Genomic DNA, 18,365 nt, shown 5'->3' with positions numbered 1-18,365 from the left:
GCTACTGCTTGAGCCACATCCCCAGCCCAAGAAAGTCTTAATAGAGAAAACTGATTAATTAGAAACAATGGAATGACATGTGCATTTATTTATCAGTAATAAAGAAAAGCAAATCAAGAGAACACAGATGATTAATGGATGTAAATGGATTAAACTCCCCAATGAAAAGATACAGACTGGCTGAATGGATGAAAAGAAAAGAAAGAAAAATGTAAAGAAAGAAGACCCAACAATATGCTGTCTACAAGAAGTTCACTTTACCAGTAACAACACATATAAACTGAAAGTGAAGAAAAGGGAAATTACTATACAAACATAAACCAAAAGCAAGTAAGAGTAGTTATATCATACAAAATAGATTTAAGCCAAAAACTATCTCAAGAAACAAAGTGAAAGTAACAGTTGTAAATATAAATGCATCCAATGCTTGAAAACCAGAAACTGAAAACAAGAGATATTCTAGAAATTGTTCTAATACATACAAATTAAACATATTCTCAAACAACCAATAGGTCTAAGAAGAAATCAAGATAAGAGATTAAAGTTTTTCTTAAAACAAATGAAAAAGAAAACACAACACACTCAAATGTATGGAATACAGCAAAGGCAATACCAAACTTCACCAAAAAGTAAAATTTATATCAATACAGGCCTACATTAAGAAAATAGAAATTGCCAGGCATGACAATGCATAATTGTAATTCCAGCTACTCAGGAGGCTGAGGCAGGAGGACAAGTTCAAGACCAGCCTCAGCAACAGAAAGAGACCCTATCTCAAAATAAAATAAAAATGGATAGGGAATAAGGCTGAGCAGTAGAGTAACTTTGGGTTCAATCCCCAGGGCAACACCAAACAAAAAAATGATGATGATGATGAGGAGGAGGAGGAGGAGAAGGATTTCAAGAACAAACTAACAATGCAACTCAAGAAATTAGAAAATAAACCAAGCCCAAAATTAGCATAGGAAAAACAAAGAGCAGAGCAAAATTAAATGAAACGAAGGAAAACACACAAAGATCAAAGAAATGAACAACTTTATTTTTAAAGATAAATAAAATCAATAATGTTTAGCTACAATAAGCAAGAAAAAAGAGAAATAACTCAAAGACACAGATAAACATAAAACTTTACAATTGATTCTGCAGAAATACATAGGATCATTAGGGACTATTATGAACAATGATATGCCAACAAATTTAAAAACCTACAAGAAATAGGTATATTTCTGGCAAAAATTACCAAAACTCAATGTTGAGGACATAGAAAGGCTAAAAAGATCAATACAAGTAAAAAACTGAACTGGTAAAAAAAAAAAAAAAAAAGCCTTCCAACAAAGAAAAAGAAAAGCCCAGGACTAGATGGCTTCACTGAATGACTTACTCAAACCATAGGGGGAAAAAAGTTATTTTAAAACTCTTCCAAATAACTGAAAGAGATGGAACCCTCCCAACCTCATTCTATAAGGTCAACATTACCCTGATACAAAAATTAGACAAGGACACACCCTGATGAATATAGATGAAAAACTTAATAAACAACTATCAAATTGAATCCAACAATATCAAAAATATTATATACCAAGATGGAGTGGATACAAGATGGCTCAGCATATACATATCAACAAACACAATACATTACATGAACAGACTGGGAAGTCAAAAACAATCCATGTGGTTATCTCAACAGATACCCCCAAAAAAATATAAAATTCAATATTCCTTCATGATAAAAATTCCTTCAGAAAACTGGGTATAGGGGGAATTTATATCAACACAATATAAGCGTTTTAAGACAAATCCAAACCCAACACAATACTGAATGGGGGAAAGCAGAAATCATTTCCTCTAATATCAGGAACAAGACAAAGATGTCCACTTTCAAAACTCTTACTCAACATAGTATTGGTAGTCTTAGCCAAAGCAATAAAGCAAGAGAAAGAAGTCAAGCAGAGGAGGAAAAGAGGAGGTCATATTATCCCTGGTTGCAAGACAACATGATATTTTTAAATATAGAAAGATCAAAAATGAAATGTCAGAACTGATAAAGTCATTACATGAATGACCTCTTCAGTGAGAGTTAGAAAGCACTAATGGAAAAAAATGAAGAAGATACATACAGGAAAAGTGGAAAGAACTATGTTTATGAACTAGAAGAATTCATATCAATCACTGTCCATATTACCCACAGTAATCTACAGAGTCAATGCAATTCCTATCAAAATACCAATGATACTCTTAACAGAATTTTTTTTAAAATCACAAAATTCACATGGAACCACAAAAGACCCTGAATAGCTAAAGCATTCCTGATCTGAGCAAAAAAGAACAAAGCTGGAGATAACGCAATACCTGATTTAACACATACTAAAAAGCCACAGTATTCAAAACAGCATGGTACTGACATAAAAACAAACATATAAACTAATGAAACAGAGTAGAGAATCCAAAAATAAATCCATATATCTACAGTCAACTGATTTTCAACAAAGACAGCATGAACATACATTGGAGAAAGGAGAATCTCTTCAATAAATGGTGCTTGGAAAATTGGATATCCATGGACAGAATAAATAACCAGCCCCTACTCTCATCATATAAAAAAATAAATTCAAGCAGGGCGAGATGGCACATACCTGTAATCCCAGCAGTTCGGGAGGCTGAGGTAGGAGGACTGCAAGTTCAAAGCCAACCTCAGCAATTTAGCAAGTCCCTAAGTAACTCAGCAAGACCCTATCTCAAAATAAAATATAAAATGGGCTTGGGAGGCTGGGGTTGTAGCTCAAGGCACCCGTCAACCACATGTGAGGCACTGGGTTCCATCCTCAGCACCACATAAAAGTAAAATAAGTAAAATAAAGGTATTGTGTCCATCTATAACATACATATATACATATACATACATACATATTTTTTTAAAGGGCTGGGGATATGACTCAGTGGTTGAGTGCCCCTGGGTTCAATCCCAGGTACCAAAAGTAAATAAATAATTTTTTTAAAAAAATTAATAAATTCAAAATAGATCAAAGACTTAACTGTAAGATCAGAAACTATGAAACCACTAGGAGAAAATGTTTCAGGACTTTGGTCTGATTTTGGATATGACCCCAAAAGCACAGGTAACTAAAGCAAAAATTGACACATGGGATTACATCAAACTAAAAAGATCCACACGGCAAAGGAAACAATCAACAAAGTGAGTAGACTACCTACATAATAGAAGAAAACATCTGCAAATTATTCATCCAATAAGGCATTACTATTCAGTATATATAAAGAATTCAAACAACTCAACAGCAAAAATAAATAAATAAATCTGATTTCAAAATGGGCAAATGACCTGAAGTCACTACTCAAAAGATTATATAAAAATGGCCAACAAATGTGTTTTTTTAAATACTCACTAATTATCACAGAAATGTGAACTAAAACCCAATGAGATGTTAGAATGGCTATTATCAAAAAAATATAAAATAACAATGCTTGCAAGGATGCAGAGAAAGAGGGACTCTTGAATTCCACTAGGAATGTAGGTTAGTACAGCCACTATGGAAAACAGTATGAAGTTCCCTCAAAAAACTAGAAAAATAACTACCACATGATCCAGCAATATATCCAAATATTTGCTATACACAAAGAAACTGAAATCCTATCATATTTTAGAGACATCTGCACTCATAAGTTGCTGCAGCACCACGCCTAATAGCCCAGATACAGAATCAACTTAGGTGTCCAGGTTGGTGGCTGAATAGGTAAAGAAAATATGGTATATACAGATGTTTATATGGTTCACACACAATGAAATACTACCCATTCAGCCATAAAAAGAATAAAATGTTGCCATCTGCAGCAACATGGATGGAACTAGAAGATATTAATCTAAGTAAGTTAGACACTGGAAAATGAGTACTACATGTTCTCATTTATATGCACTAGCTTAAAAACTGATGTCAAAGACATACAGAATATAATGGTGGTTCACAGAGTCCAGGAAGGGTGTGGAGGAACATGGAGAGGATGGTTAACAGGTATAAGGGTGCAGCTGAACAGGAGGAACAACTTGGGATGGCACAGGGATGGAAATTAAGCCTTTCAAAATAGCTATGGAGAGGATTCTGAATGTTCTCAATAAAATGATAAATGCCTAATAATTATATCAATTCCCTGATCATTACATATTATATATGTATGCTGAATTGTCCCACTGTACCCCATAATTAGGTATAATTACTTTGTGCCAATTAAAAGTAAGAACATATTTTTAGTCAGGCACCTGGCAAATTCTGTAATCCCAGCGACTAGGGAGGCTGAGGCAGGCAGATTCCAAGATCAAGATTAGCATGGACAATGAGATCCTGTCTCAAAATAAAAATAAAAACGGCTGGGGATGTAGCTCAGTGGTAAAGAACTCCTGGGCTCAATCCCCAGGACCAAATAAAAATGTATTTTTATAAACAAAAATAAATGAATGAATATAAAACACAAAACTATAAAACTCCTAGAAGATAACATAGGAAAGAATCTAGATGACACAGGTTTGGGGAGGACTTTTTAGATACAACACCAAAGGTTCATACTATGAAAGAAAGAAATTCTAAGTTTTACTTCATTAAAATACAAAATTTCTGCTGTGTGAACACACTGTCACGAGAATGAAAAGACAAGCCATACAATGATAGAAAATATTTGCAAAGTAATACCTGATAAAGGATACTACCAAAAATATATGAAGATTTCCTAAAACTCAATAAGAAAACAAACGACTCTATTGGAAAATGAACCAAAGAGCTAACCAATGAATATACAGAGACGCAAAAAAGCATACAAAAAGATATTCAACATCATATGTTACCACCACACACCTACTAGAATGTCTAAAATCCAGAACACTGAGACCCCAAATGCTGAAGAGGACGTGCAAAAAGAGAACTCTCATTTGTTAGTGGGGATGTAAAATGGTACCACCACTTTGGAAGACAGTTTTGTGGTTTCCTATCGAGTTAAACACACTGTTACCTAACGATCCAACAATCACTCTTCCTGGTACTTAGCGAGAGGAGGTGAAAATCTATGTTCCAGAAAAATCTGTAAATTTTTAGATTTTATAGCAGCTTCATTCGTGACTGTCAAAACTTGTATGCAACCAATAAGGTGCATCTATTCAAAGATGAATAGATAAAGTGAAACATTCATTTAAGACTATTATTTGGTGATAAAAAGAAAAAGGCTACCAAACAATGAAAAGTTATCAAGCAAGGAAAGGTAAAAGCATAAGAAGCCAACCTGAAACAGCTACATACTATACAATTCCAATTATACGACATTCTGGAAAAGGCAAAGGTATGAAAATAATAATAAAAAAAAAACCATTAGCTAGAGGTTGAGGGGGAAAGAAATGAATAAACAGAATATAGAAGACTGGTGAAACTGCTTTGTACCATACCATAATGGTATCACACATGTTATAAAATTTTTTCCAAACCCAGAAATGTACAATACCAAAGGTGAACACTAATATAATCTATGCACTCTGAGTGATAATGATGTTAAAAGTAGAATCATTGATTTTAACACATGCACCACTGGGTGGGGGATGTCAATAATGGGGGAGGCTATACATGTGTGAGAGCATAGAGTACATAAAAATCTCCATATCTTTTATTCAATTTTGCTGTGAACCTAAAAATTGCTCCCAAAAAAAGGTATTTTTAAGTAGTAGTAAGGCTGTTTGTTCTAATAGGTACATGCATTCACCAAACTCAAAGTCCTATACTCCTCACACCCCACCCAACCCCTTCACAACCACTCATCTGCCTTCTGTCTCTATGGATTTGCCTATTCCAGCTATTTCATATAAATGAAATCATGCTATGAATGACTTTTGTGTCTGGCTTCTTTCATGAAGTATATAATATTTTCAAGTTTCTACATACTGTAGCATGTATCAGTACTTCACTCCTCCAGATTACTTGAGAAAACACACTATTTGATTAAAAATATAGCTCAGCTGGAAGAGTGCTTGCCTCATATGCACAAGGCCCTGAGTTCAATCCCCGACACCACAAAAAAAAAAAAAAAAAACACATTGGGTTTTCTTGTAGCTGAATGCATTCCTTTCTATTAACCACACAACAATGTATTTATAAAGATGTTCATAATTCCACTATTTATAATTGCAACAAATTATCCTTCAAGAGAGAGAAGAAAACAAAATTACCAATGTCTTATCTAAGAACAGTTAATTTGGATACAAAACACTTGCTAATATCTACTCTTGTAACAGTTATCAAACTGCTATCATAAATTGCACTTTATCTTTCAATATGTGTTCCAATAAGGTAAAACAATAATACTTCCTCACAAACAGATAAAACATCAAAACCTTCCAAGGGGTAAATACTCCATTTTTCAGGATTATCACAGCAAATTTCAAGGCTATTAATGTCATCTACAGTATTACACATTGTTGCTTTTTGTTGAAGTTCAAATTCTAGATATTCTTTTTAGTCACCAACAAAAAGTCCCTTGTGTCCCTTCTGAGACCATACTCCAGAAAAACAGGAAAAAGACAGGCATCTCTTGAGAGGAGCTAGAGACCAAGCAGCAAGTGGTAAGCATCATTCATTATCCTGGGACTCTACATCCCAATCACAGCCAGTCCACCCAAACTCCTCCTTTCCAAAAGCCCACACCACCCCCACTCCTCTTCCACATTTTACCGTGATTGATTTCTGTTAGATGTTTCATGCAAATAAAAGTTGGCTCCCCCATCTATTATGATGTGCACTGACACAAGCACAATTTATCCTACACACACACACACACACACACACATATACACACACAATGAATGAAAACAAGTGTCAGGTGGATTACTGATTTAAATGAAAAAAATAAGTTTAGAAGATTTAGCCTTCTACAGCCAATTACACCTGCTGTAGAACATTTACAGCTAGTAACAAAACCAGAAGGACTGCTCTTCCTCCTGGTCACCTGCAAAAATGGTTAAAAATGAGAATATCACAGGGCATGACTGTAAGTCAAAAGCAACAGGAGAAAACTGGACACACTTGTACACAGAAACATCACACACACAATGTGACAAACATACCATGATTTAGATTGTGTAAATACACACAGAGAAATAAAACAATGGTACATATTTCAAAGTGGTGACACTTCAAAATATTTTTACTCTTTTATCTTCTGTTCTCTACTTCAGAATAAACTCAACTGATAACAGTAAGGACTATTATTTATATAATGAAGGGAAGAACAATGCTATTTTTAATATGAATAAAATAAAAATTTTTTCCATAACCCTATTAGAAAGCAAAGAAACAATATGCACCGTGATTCAGTGATCTTACTTTAAGAAGAAAAAAGCTACATGCATTAAAATTTTCATTGTAGCTTTATCTTAAGTAGTGGGATATTAAAAACCATGCTTCCATTATTAAATATTTAGGTAAGCATTATTACCACAATTAGTAATAAAAGCCACCACTAGAGAATATAAGAACAAGAAGCACTCATCAGTCATACCTTTGTAGTAAATTGATACAACATGAAATAAAGATTTAGCTCTGTCTTAGAAGGGCAACCAAAAGAACAACAAAGAATAACAACAATAAACACAGAGGAAATGGAAGAAAGGCAGTGGTATAAATATTTACCTAGTAGTGTAAGTTCTATCAAAAGCTAGTAGCCAAATCCTCAATGTCTTGTGTGGGAAGTCAATATATACTGTTAAGTGTTGGTAAAACAAATAATATTACTTAAAAATTCTTACTTCCTATATGTATTACAGAAGTGATTTGGGAAAATCTAGAAGAAAAAATAAGAGACTGGTTATGGATGGGAAGCCTTACTTTTCTTAAGGTCTTCTATCCTACTTGATTTATCACACATACAAAACTCTTACACAGTCATTTCCAAGTAATCCTTCAAAGACTTACCTACCATTCCTTCACTTACAGGAACGTTGTTTTTAAAAATTACCACATAATAAAATTCCTTTCTCTTAAAAAAAAAACAAAACTGTGCACCATAAAAAGAAATCTTAACAAGATTAAGGAACAGATCATTCTAAACATCTTAATGTTAAAAAATAAATAAATAAAAGATACCACCACTCATGATCATATATCTTATATTTAAAAAGAAAAATTAGGGCTGGGGTTGTGGCTTAGTGGCAGAGCGCTTGGCTAGCATGCATAAATAAAATAAAGGTGTTGTGTTTATCTACAACTAAAAATTATTTAAGATAATAACATTAAACTAATATTCACCATGCTAACCAAAACCTGTTATTTAAAATTAAATAAGAATCAACTTCAAAAAGTCCTAAAATAGGGCTGGGGATGTGGCTCGCGCGGTAGCGCGCTCTCCTGGCATGCGTGCAGCCCAGGTTCAATCCTCAGCACCACATACAAACGCCTGGCATGCGTGCAGCCCAGGTTCAATCCTCAGCACCACATACAAACAAAGATGTTGTGTCCGCCGGAAACTAAAAAATAAATATTAAAAAAAAAAAGTCCTAAAATAACTCCTTTGGATTAAACCTATGCAGAGACTAGATATCAGATATATTCTCAAGCAGCCATCAAATGATGAAGTCAAGGGAAGTCACCACACAGAATATAATATTTTTAATCTAAATCATACCATAAATACTATTCACAAAAAGAATTTCTCAGGTAAACCAAAGACTTAAAGACCAAAAAGATAACAGTGATTTCTCCTTTCAAGAACACAAAAAGATCTTGAAGTCATCACTCCACCTTCACAACAAGAATGAACAAATTGAAAATCACCAGCTCTTCTTAGGGCCATGAGAAAATTGAGATCCAAGGACAAACTGCTGCACCAGAAACTGGAAACAAAGTCCTATACCTGTGTTTGCTGCACCAGTCCCAGCAGAATCTCTAAGCTGCCATTGATGTGCTACTGCAGGATCAGCGTGGGCTGGGTGAAGGCTTAGAAAGTCCAGTGTGAAGAGGACTGCCATCCTTTGAGTTCCCAGGAACTCAGCCAGGTTCTCAGGGTAAGGATATGGGGATAAGGGAGTGTCCCTTCATTCTTCCTGCAGGGGCAGGAGGAAATAACCATTTTGAATAAGCCCAGAGCTTCATGTTAGCCTTATGAATGATCTGCCCTCAAGGAAAACAATTTTTACTCACATCCCAACCTATTTGGGGATTACAAGAGCCTAACCAATTGAGGGAAAAGGAAACGTACAACTCCAGCTCCCTTCCAGTCTTCATTACCTAAGGAAGAGAAAAAAAAGCTGAGCAGCATTAGTGAAGGTCACAGCCCAGAGGCACAAGCTAAAATCAAAAAAAAAAACAAAAAACCTGACAACATCAAATGCCGGTAAGCATGTGGAGCAACAGGAACTTTCACTGACCACCGGTGAGAAAGCAAAATCATATGCCACTTTGGAAGACCATCGGATGGTCTTCCATACAAAGAACTTAGTTACATACTAATTTTGTAGTTCCACACAAAGTTAAACATAATCTTACAATACAATTCGGCAATCTCATTCTTTGGTATTTGCCCAGTGAGTTGAAAGTTTCTGTCCATTCTGATGATATAGAAGAAAAATGAACTCTAACTCTGTTTCTCCTACACTCTTACTCAACAATAATCAACACAGAAGACTTTTGTGATTCCAATGTACAGGGATTTCTCCCCACCGTCACGCAAGAGCAACTCTACAGCAGACAACAATTCAAGTGAATTGAGCATTCAAATCAACTCAGTTCAGACACCATCTACTTGGAGGTAGTTATTTCACAGGTTGAGGGCTCAATCCCACCAGACTGCCCACACTTTAGATGCCACTCACATGTCCAGGCCTCCAGAACTTCTGACCAACCAGCTACAACTAAGGTGTAGACACATACATATACACACACCTTGTATACAAATACACCCACACCTTTGGGTTTGATTAATTTGCTAGAAGACCTCACAGAACTCGGAGAAGCACTTATTTGTTTATCAGTTTCTCATAAAGGATACACAAATAAATAGCCAGATAAAGAGATACACAGGACAAAGTCTGAAAGGGTCCCAAGCACAGACATTTCCATCCACTTGGAGTCAGGGTGTGCCACCCTCCTGGCACGGGATGAGTTCTAGTTTACATCCTATAAGTCTCTAGGTATTCAGCTGTCCCAAAGTTCCCTGAACCATGTCTTTTGGGATATTTATAAAGATTCCATTGCATGGTCATGATTGAAGCGTGAAAGACATGCAAAAACGTGACTGAACAAATCATCAATAGACTCATAGGGGAAACTAACAAGGCCTGTTGTGACTATCTGTTCAGATCCTTCTTGACCTCTGAGTGTGGCATTCTTTCCTCATACGTATGGGACAGGATCTCTTCCAAAACACAGGTCTTATGTTCCACCATCAGACAAGATAGGTCAGAGAAATTCTTTATGGCCAACATTGAGAAAGGTGGGGAAAGAGTTTCCATGACACCATAGGGAAAAGAAATTCTAGTTTCTATGGCCTGTCTTGAGAAGAAAAAGGAACAGGTAAAAGGGAAGCATGAGAAGTCCTGGGCAGAATAAAATTGTACTCTCTATGCTACAAGATAATGTTGAAGTACATAGAATTTCTGAGTGTGGAAAGAAATCCACGTTCATGGATCAGAGAATTTAATATTCTTGGGATGATAATAACTCCCAAATTGATCTACATATTCAACACACTCTGAAAATTCTAGTTCTTGCTTTCCTGCAGAAATTGACAAGTTTATCATAAATTCACAAAAAAAAATCCAACTAATCCAGAATTACCAATCATGGAAAGAACAAAATTGGTGGACTTACAATTCCAAATTTTAAACTTACTACAAAGCTACAGTGATCAAGACAGTGTGGTACTAGTACAATGACAGACACAGATCAATGGAACAGAACTGAACCCTTATATCTACTATGGTCAACTGATTCTCAACAAGAATGTTGAGACAATTCATTGAGGGAAAGAATAGCGTTTTTAACAAATGATACTTGAAAAACTGGATATCCATTTGAAAAAGAACGAAGTTCTTTCCTAAATCATACATAGAAATAAACTGTAATGGAGTCTAAAGCCAAATGTAACAGCTAAAACTATAACATACTTAGAAAAACAAAGTAAATATTCATGATGCTGGGTTGGCAAGGCCTTCTTACATATCACATAAAAAATACTAATGATAGATCTGAGATTGTAGCTCAGTGGTAGAGCACTTGCCTAGCAAGTGTGAAGCACTGGGTTTGATCTTCAGAACCACAAAAAAAATAAATAAAGGTATTGTGTCCATCTACAAATAAAAATGTTTTTTAAAAATACAAATAACAAAATTTTTAAACATACATAATTTAACTTCAAAACAAGTAAGAACCTTTGTCCTACAATTAAAAAAGTGAAAAGATGACTCAAAGGAGAAAATATTTGCAAGTTTTATATCTGAGATGGGTCTTGTATCTAGAATATTCAAAGAATTCTTCCAACTCAATAATAATAATAAACCAACTTAAGAATGGACAAAGGATCTGAATAAACATTTCTCCAAAGAAAATACACAAATAATAAGCACATAAAAAAGATGTTCAACAGAATGAGTTATCAGGAAAATGCATACAAAAATGACAATGAGAAACCATGTCACACCCACTAGGATCATTATAATTCAAACCAAAATGACAAGTAAAATGAAGATATGAAGAAATCTCATACATTGATGACAGGAATGTGAAGTGGTTTCATAACTGTGGAAAACACGTTGATAGTTCCTCTAAACAAAATATAGTGTTTCCATATGACCCAGCGTGTCCACTCCTCCAAATATGCCCAAGAGAAATGAAAATAGATTTCCACTCAAAAACTTGTACACAAATGGTCTTAGCATTTTCATAAAAGCCAAAAAGTAGAAACAACCCAAAGGTCTACGATAATTGAATGAACAAAATGTAACATATCCAAATAATGGAATAGATTTTGACCATAAAAAAGAATTCAGTCTGGGCTGGGGATGTGGCTCAAGCGGTAGCGCGCTCACCTGGCATGCGTGCGGCCGGGGTTCGATCCTCAGCACCACATACAAACAAAGATGTTACGTCCACCAAAAACTAAAAAATAAATATCAAAAAAAATCTCTCTTTCTCTCTCTCTCTCTCTCTCTCTCTCTCTTAAAAAAAAAAGAATTCAGTCTGATATATGTTTCAATTTGACAGAACCTTGAAAATATGCTAATTAAAAGAAATTAGATATTAAAAATTATATATTACACAACAATGTTTATAGCAGCTGAATTCACAATAGCTAAACTGTGGAACCAACCTGGATGCCCATCAATAGATCAGTGGATAAAGAAACTGTGGTATAAACACAATGGAATATTAATCAGCATTAAAAGAGAATAATATTATGGCATTTGAGGGTAAATGGATGGAGTTGAAGAATATTATGCTAAGCAAAGTAAGCCAATCCCTAAAAACTAAGGGTCAAATGTTTTCTCTGATTAGTGGATCCTGAGCTATGATGGGGGGAGGATACGGGAAGAATGCAGGGATGCTGGATTGGGCAAAGGGGAGGGTGGAGAGGGGTTACATGGATAGGAAAGATGGTGGGATGAGATGCACATCATTATCCTAAGTACATGTATGATTGCACGAATGGTGTGTCTCTACATCGTGTACAACCAGAGTACTGAAAGGTTGTGCTCCATTTGTGTACGAAGAATTGAAATGCATTCTGCTGCCATGTACAACTAAGCAGAACAAACAATAATAATAAAAATGAAAATAATAAACAATTCATAGAACTTTAAAAAAAAAAAAAGAATTAATATCCAAAACACAAGCAGGGTATAGTGGTGCATGCCTGTAATCCCAGTTACTCAAGAGCCTAAGGCAAAAATATCACCTAAACCCAGGAGTTTGAGATAAGTACGGGCAACATAGCAAGACCCTGCCTCAGGGAGGAGAAGGGAAATTATAAATGAAATTCCTATATCTCAAAAATAAAAACAACTAAAATCTGATTTTAAAATGGGCTAAAGACTTCAGTAGGCATTTCTCGAACGATGACATACAGCCATAGGTATAGGCAATGCAAGTGAAACCCCAATGAGATGACACCTCCAACCTGTACTGGTGAGGATGTGGAGAGACGAGAGCCCTGGCACACTGCTGGCAGAGAGGTAAGACAGTACAGCCTCTATGGAAAACAATTTGGCAATTCCTCAAGAAATTAGATATAGAATTATCACATGATCCAGCAATTCCTCTTCTGGATATAAACAAAAAGGAACTGAAAGCAGGGACTTAGATACCTGTACACTCATACCAGCATTATTCACAACAGCCTAAAGGTGGAAACAACCCAAGTCTGCATTGACAGCTGAATGGATAAGCAAAATGTGTTATATACAAAAACAGATTGTTCTTTAGCCTTAAGGAAATTCTGACACACACTCCAATATGGATTAACCTTGAAAACAGTATGCTAAGAAAAATACACCAAATACAAAAGGACAAATATTGTAGAATTCAACTCATATGAACTATCTGGAGTAGTCAAGATCATAAAGACAGAAAATACAATGGTTATTAGCAGCTTGAGGAGTAAGGGAGTCTTTGTTTAATGGATATAAAGTTTCAGTCTGAGATGATGATAAACTTCAGGAGATGGACAGTGGTGGTGGATGCACAACAACGTGAATTACTTAATGCTATTGAACTGGACCTTTAGGCAAATTTTATGTTATGTACATTAATCACAAGAAAAATATTAAACAAAAATTATAGCACTATATGAAAAAACCAAAAAGAGTTGAATGATTTTTAAAAGTTATGCACAAGTCCTAGAGAAAAGGCAAGTATTGACAGACACCCTAAATATGAATAATTTGAGGAAGAAATGCCAAACACTGTAAATCCACTGCACTTGGGTGTTAGGGTCTGTAAACAAAGTGTACTTATTGCCCTGATTCTACTGAAGGTGAAGTGCACTTGACCACCCAGGGGTGCTGAGCTGAGGAAAATGGGGTGAGGAGAGACAGAACTAAGAAACTATGATCAGAGAATCACTGCCAAAACTGAGTTGTTTCCAATGAAGTAGACAAAGGTAATAAAGCTCTGGACTACCATAAAATGGGTCCCTTTCTCAATAATAATTACAGAATATCTAATTAATTAATAAAAATAAAGCCAAAGACAACCAATGGCACAGCACAGAATCCAAAATTAAACCTCACAAATATAGAGCTGCCTGTGGCAAAGGTCATAAATAATGCCAAAGTGATTAAACATTTATGTGAAAAAAAAAATGATTCCTACCTCATACTATATACAAAAAAAAAAAAATTCAAATGCACTGTAGATTCAGATGGGAAGGGCAATTAAATAAAGCACTGAGAGAAAATCATACCCTAGGAGTAAGCAAAGATTCCTCAATCTTTTTTTCTTCTTCCAGTCAGTCTTGGGGATTGAGCCCAATGATGCTCTACCACTGAGCCACACCCCCACACTTTTTATTTCTTATTTTGAGACAGGGTCTTACTGCCCAGACTGGCCTTGAATTTACAATCCAACTGCCTCAGCCTCCAAAGAAGGTGGGATTACAGGCATGTCTAACATCATGATGCCGGACTGCAAGGAAAGGTTTCTTAGGACATTTACTCATCATACAGGAAAACATTTTGCGAAAATGAACTACAGTAAGAACTTACATGTATGTCAAAATAGACTCTACTGTCAGTATATCTAAAAAAAAAAAAAAAAAAAAAACAGATTTTAAAAAGTGAAAAAAAGAACTTATGTTCATCAGAACAATATCATTAAGTGTGAAAAGTTATCCAGAGAGTGGGAAAAAAGATTTGCAATACACATATATGTCAAAGAAATCATATTTAGAACAAAAAACCTGCAAATCAATACTACCAGGGGCTGTGGCTGTGGCTCAGTAGTGGAGTGCTTGCCTAGCACGTATGAGGCCCTGGGTTCAATCCTCAGCACCACATAAAAATAAATGAATAGAATAAAAGTACTGTGGGGCTGAGGATATAGCTCAATTGGCAGAATACTTGCCTCGCATGCACAAGGACATGGGTTCAATCTCCAGCACCACATACACACACACACACACACACCAAAAAAAATGGCAAATTTTACTGTATGTTAATTGTACCTCAATAAAATTGACACAAAAATTGTTTTTAAAAAAAAGAATAAAGGTATTGTGGAAAAAAAAAAAAAAAGTATACACTACTGGGCACGGTGGCGCACACCTGTAATCCCAGCAGCTCTGTAGACTCAGGCAGGAGGATCTTGAGTTCAAAGCCAGCCTCAGCAATATAGGAAGGCCCTAAGCAACTCAAGAAAAGTGTACCTGGGTTCAATCCCTGGTACCAAATAAACATACATTTATATACACATATACACACACACACAAATTTTAAAATGGAAAAAGAAAACCTTGAAGATATTTCACAAAAGATTATAAATGGCCAATAAACATATAAAGTGGTACAAATTCATTATACATCATGAGAAGGCAAATTAAAAACCTTTGTACAATGAATACCCTGACATCCTTGCTAAAATGCAACAATTTTTTAAAGGGCTCAAAAATAATATCAAGTGTTGGTAAAGATGGCAAGCATCACATTAGTGGTGAGAGGGAGGGACGACTGTTTAAAAGCATCCACTAACATAGAAAATTTCATTTATAGGTCTACACCCAACGGAAATGCACCCACCCAGTCACCAAAAGACATGCACAAAATTATTCATGGCCAAAATCTAGAAAGCACTGAAGTACCCATCAACAGTGAAAACGAAAAACTAAAAATAAATTGTGCTACAGTGACACAACTACAGCACTAAGAATGAATTATAACCACATACAACATGGAGAAATTTCACAACTCATTGTTAAGCGAAAGAAACTAGATACAAATGAGTGCATACTGTAAGATCTCATCTGTATGACAGCAGTGTTAGAAGCCAGGGCAGTGGTTAACTTTCCTTGGAGCTGAGGGTACACAAAGCGAGGGTGAGGAGGGGACCTCTAGTAAAATTCTGGTTCTTACTCTTGATTCGGAATTGCACAGATGTGTTTAGTAAGAAATACACACAGGGGTACACCTATGATTATATACATCTCCCTGTATAACATCCATTTTAAAAAAACAAAGCAAATTCCACTATCTGAAATTTTGCATCTCCTTCTATCCCAAGCAAGGTATGACTTGGCAAGCTGATTCTCAATTCTCAAGAACCATAAGTACACAAATTGAACAATTTTAAACCTCTTTTCAAGAGTGTGCCTGAACACCAGAGGTGTCAGAAGACAGGAGAAGTAAATACAAACAGATAAGTTAACGTATTTTACACGATTAGGGGCACACGTTTCCGCCCGCCTGCGGACTGCCAGCCCGCCCCCGCCCGCCGCGGCCCCCAGGCGGCCGAGCTCCCCGAGAGCCCAGCTCGCCGGCCGCTGCACCTGCACGGGTCAGGGAGGAGGCGAGGACAGGGGACTGGGGGGGAGGGGAGGGCGAGGACAGGGGGGTGGGGGACGCGGACAGGAGACGCGGGGAGGGGGGCGAGGGCAGGGGACGCGGGGGGGGGGGCGAGGTCGAGGACGGGGATGGGGATGGGAGGGGGGACGAAGGCAGGGGCGGGGGAAATAGGGCAGGTGACGGGGGCGCGGGGGCAGGTGACTGGGCCGGGGGGCGAGGGCAGGGGCAGAGGCCCTCCAATGCCAAGGAAGGAAGGGGTGGGGGGGCACGGACGCGGCGGAGGCGGGGTGAGGTGGGCGCCGCGGCCGAGCGCGGACCGCGTAGCTGGCGGGGCTGCGGCGGGGCTGCGGGCCGAGCGCGGACGGCGGGGCAGGGGCTGGGGAGGGCCCGCGGCGGCGCCGCCACGCACCGTGCACTCCCGCACTTGGCTGTGGAAGTGCTGCTCCCGCGCGGACACCTCGTCCTGACCGTCCATCTCCTTCATGCCCGCCGCCGCGCCGCCCGCGTCCGCGCGCTCCGCCGCACCATCGTCCGCCGACGCAGGGGCTCGCACGGCCGCGCCGGGCCCGGGCCGCAGCGGGGTCTCGACACCGCCTCTTCAGCCGCCGCCTCAGCCGACGGGAGACGCCGCTCAAGCTGCGGAGGACAAGTGCCGCGGCGGAGGCGGGGCCGGCGGGGCGGGGCCGCGCGTCACGCGGAGGCGCCGGTGTGTCAGAGGAGCGCGCCTCCGCGTCCGGGAAGCCGGGAGGGGCGGGGGGCGGAGCCTCGGGTCTGGGCGGGCCCTCGGGTCTGGGCGGGGGCTCGGGCCTGGGCGGGGCCTCTGGTCTGGGAGGGGCCTCGGGTCTGGGCGGGGCCTCGGGCCTGGGCGAGGGCTCGGGCCTGGGCGGGGCCTCGGCGGCCGGGGCGGGGTCGGCTGATGTGCTGAGGTGACGGGGTGGCCCGTTGCGACCCCTGCTCGCCCGACCGGTCCGGGCGCGCTGCTCTAGTTCCTCACAGGAGTTGATTACTGATGGTGCCTGCCTGGTGCCCCTGCTCGGTGCTCAGTGCTCCGTGCGCGGAACGCGGCCTCGGGGTTCTGGACCGGAGGAGGCGGGGTCCCCGCGGAGGCTCGCTTGGCCGAGGGTGCGCAAGCTCCGAAAGCTGTGCCCCGCGGGCTCCGGGCGCCACCCGGCCTTTCCCGGCGGACGAGGGCGTGGCTCCCACCTGCAAAACCGAGATAGCCTGGGCCGGCCGAGCGCCAGCCTTTCAAGGGCACGTTTTTTTTGGAGCACCACCAAATGTGCCAAAAACAATGACTAGTCCTCCCCCATTCCACATTATCATTGTTTCTGTTTTTGTGACCAAATTGAAATTTAAAGGAATATTTGCAATTTTGCTTTGTAGTTTATATGGCTACACAGAAGTTATTTAAATTGCCCTTGGATGTAGGTGTTGAGAGAACTCTGAGAACCTGAAGTTTGCACAGGCTTAGGCTGATAATCATCCAGGAATGACTTCCACCTCATTCATTCAATTCAAAATTCAACTTTATTTTTTAAAATGTCTCACCCCTAAAGAAATAATGAAAGATAAGGAGATAATCGAATCTGATTTTCTGACACACACATTCTAAAAGCAGGATTAAATGCCTTCCCAAACTGACCTATATAACTCCTGGGTTAATCTCTCCAAATCAGAGAGTGAGCAGATCAGGTCTGAAGGTGGGTGGCAGTTAGACGTGCAATGTTTCGGATCATTCTAATCCCACTACAACCATATAAAGCTTTTGAGTTTCTTTCATGCAGTTGTCTAACGTGCTTATATGCCTTTTATCTTGCTTGTTTCCCAGTCTTTAGAA

At 38.7% G+C, this 18,365-nt stretch overlaps 1 protein-coding gene across 7 annotated transcripts in view; it reads right to left on the bottom strand.

Moving 5' to 3' along the window:
• The window catches only part of Lmbr1 (limb development membrane protein 1), a 154,700-nt gene extending 137,510 nt beyond the window's left edge, over positions 1 to 17,190 (bottom strand). For all 7 annotated transcript variants that reach the window (XR_013092942.2, XR_013092943.2, XR_013092944.2 and 4 more), the window contains exon 1: positions 16,938 to 17,190. Coding sequence is in view for 3 of the 7 variants with exons in the window: in XM_076873062.2 (XP_076729177.2) it covers positions 16,938 to 17,012 (75 nt within the window). In the remaining 4 variants the exon portion in view is untranslated. The remainder of the gene's footprint in view (positions 1 to 16,937) is intronic.
• Between the last annotated feature and the right edge of the window lie 1,175 nt (positions 17,191 to 18,365).

This window comes from Callospermophilus lateralis, chromosome 1 (genome assembly GCF_048772815.1).
Source record: "Callospermophilus lateralis isolate mCalLat2 chromosome 1, mCalLat2.hap1, whole genome shotgun sequence".
Taxonomy (NCBI): domain Eukaryota; kingdom Metazoa; phylum Chordata; class Mammalia; order Rodentia; family Sciuridae; genus Callospermophilus; species Callospermophilus lateralis.
This window is presented reverse-complemented; position numbering and strand designations above follow the sequence as displayed.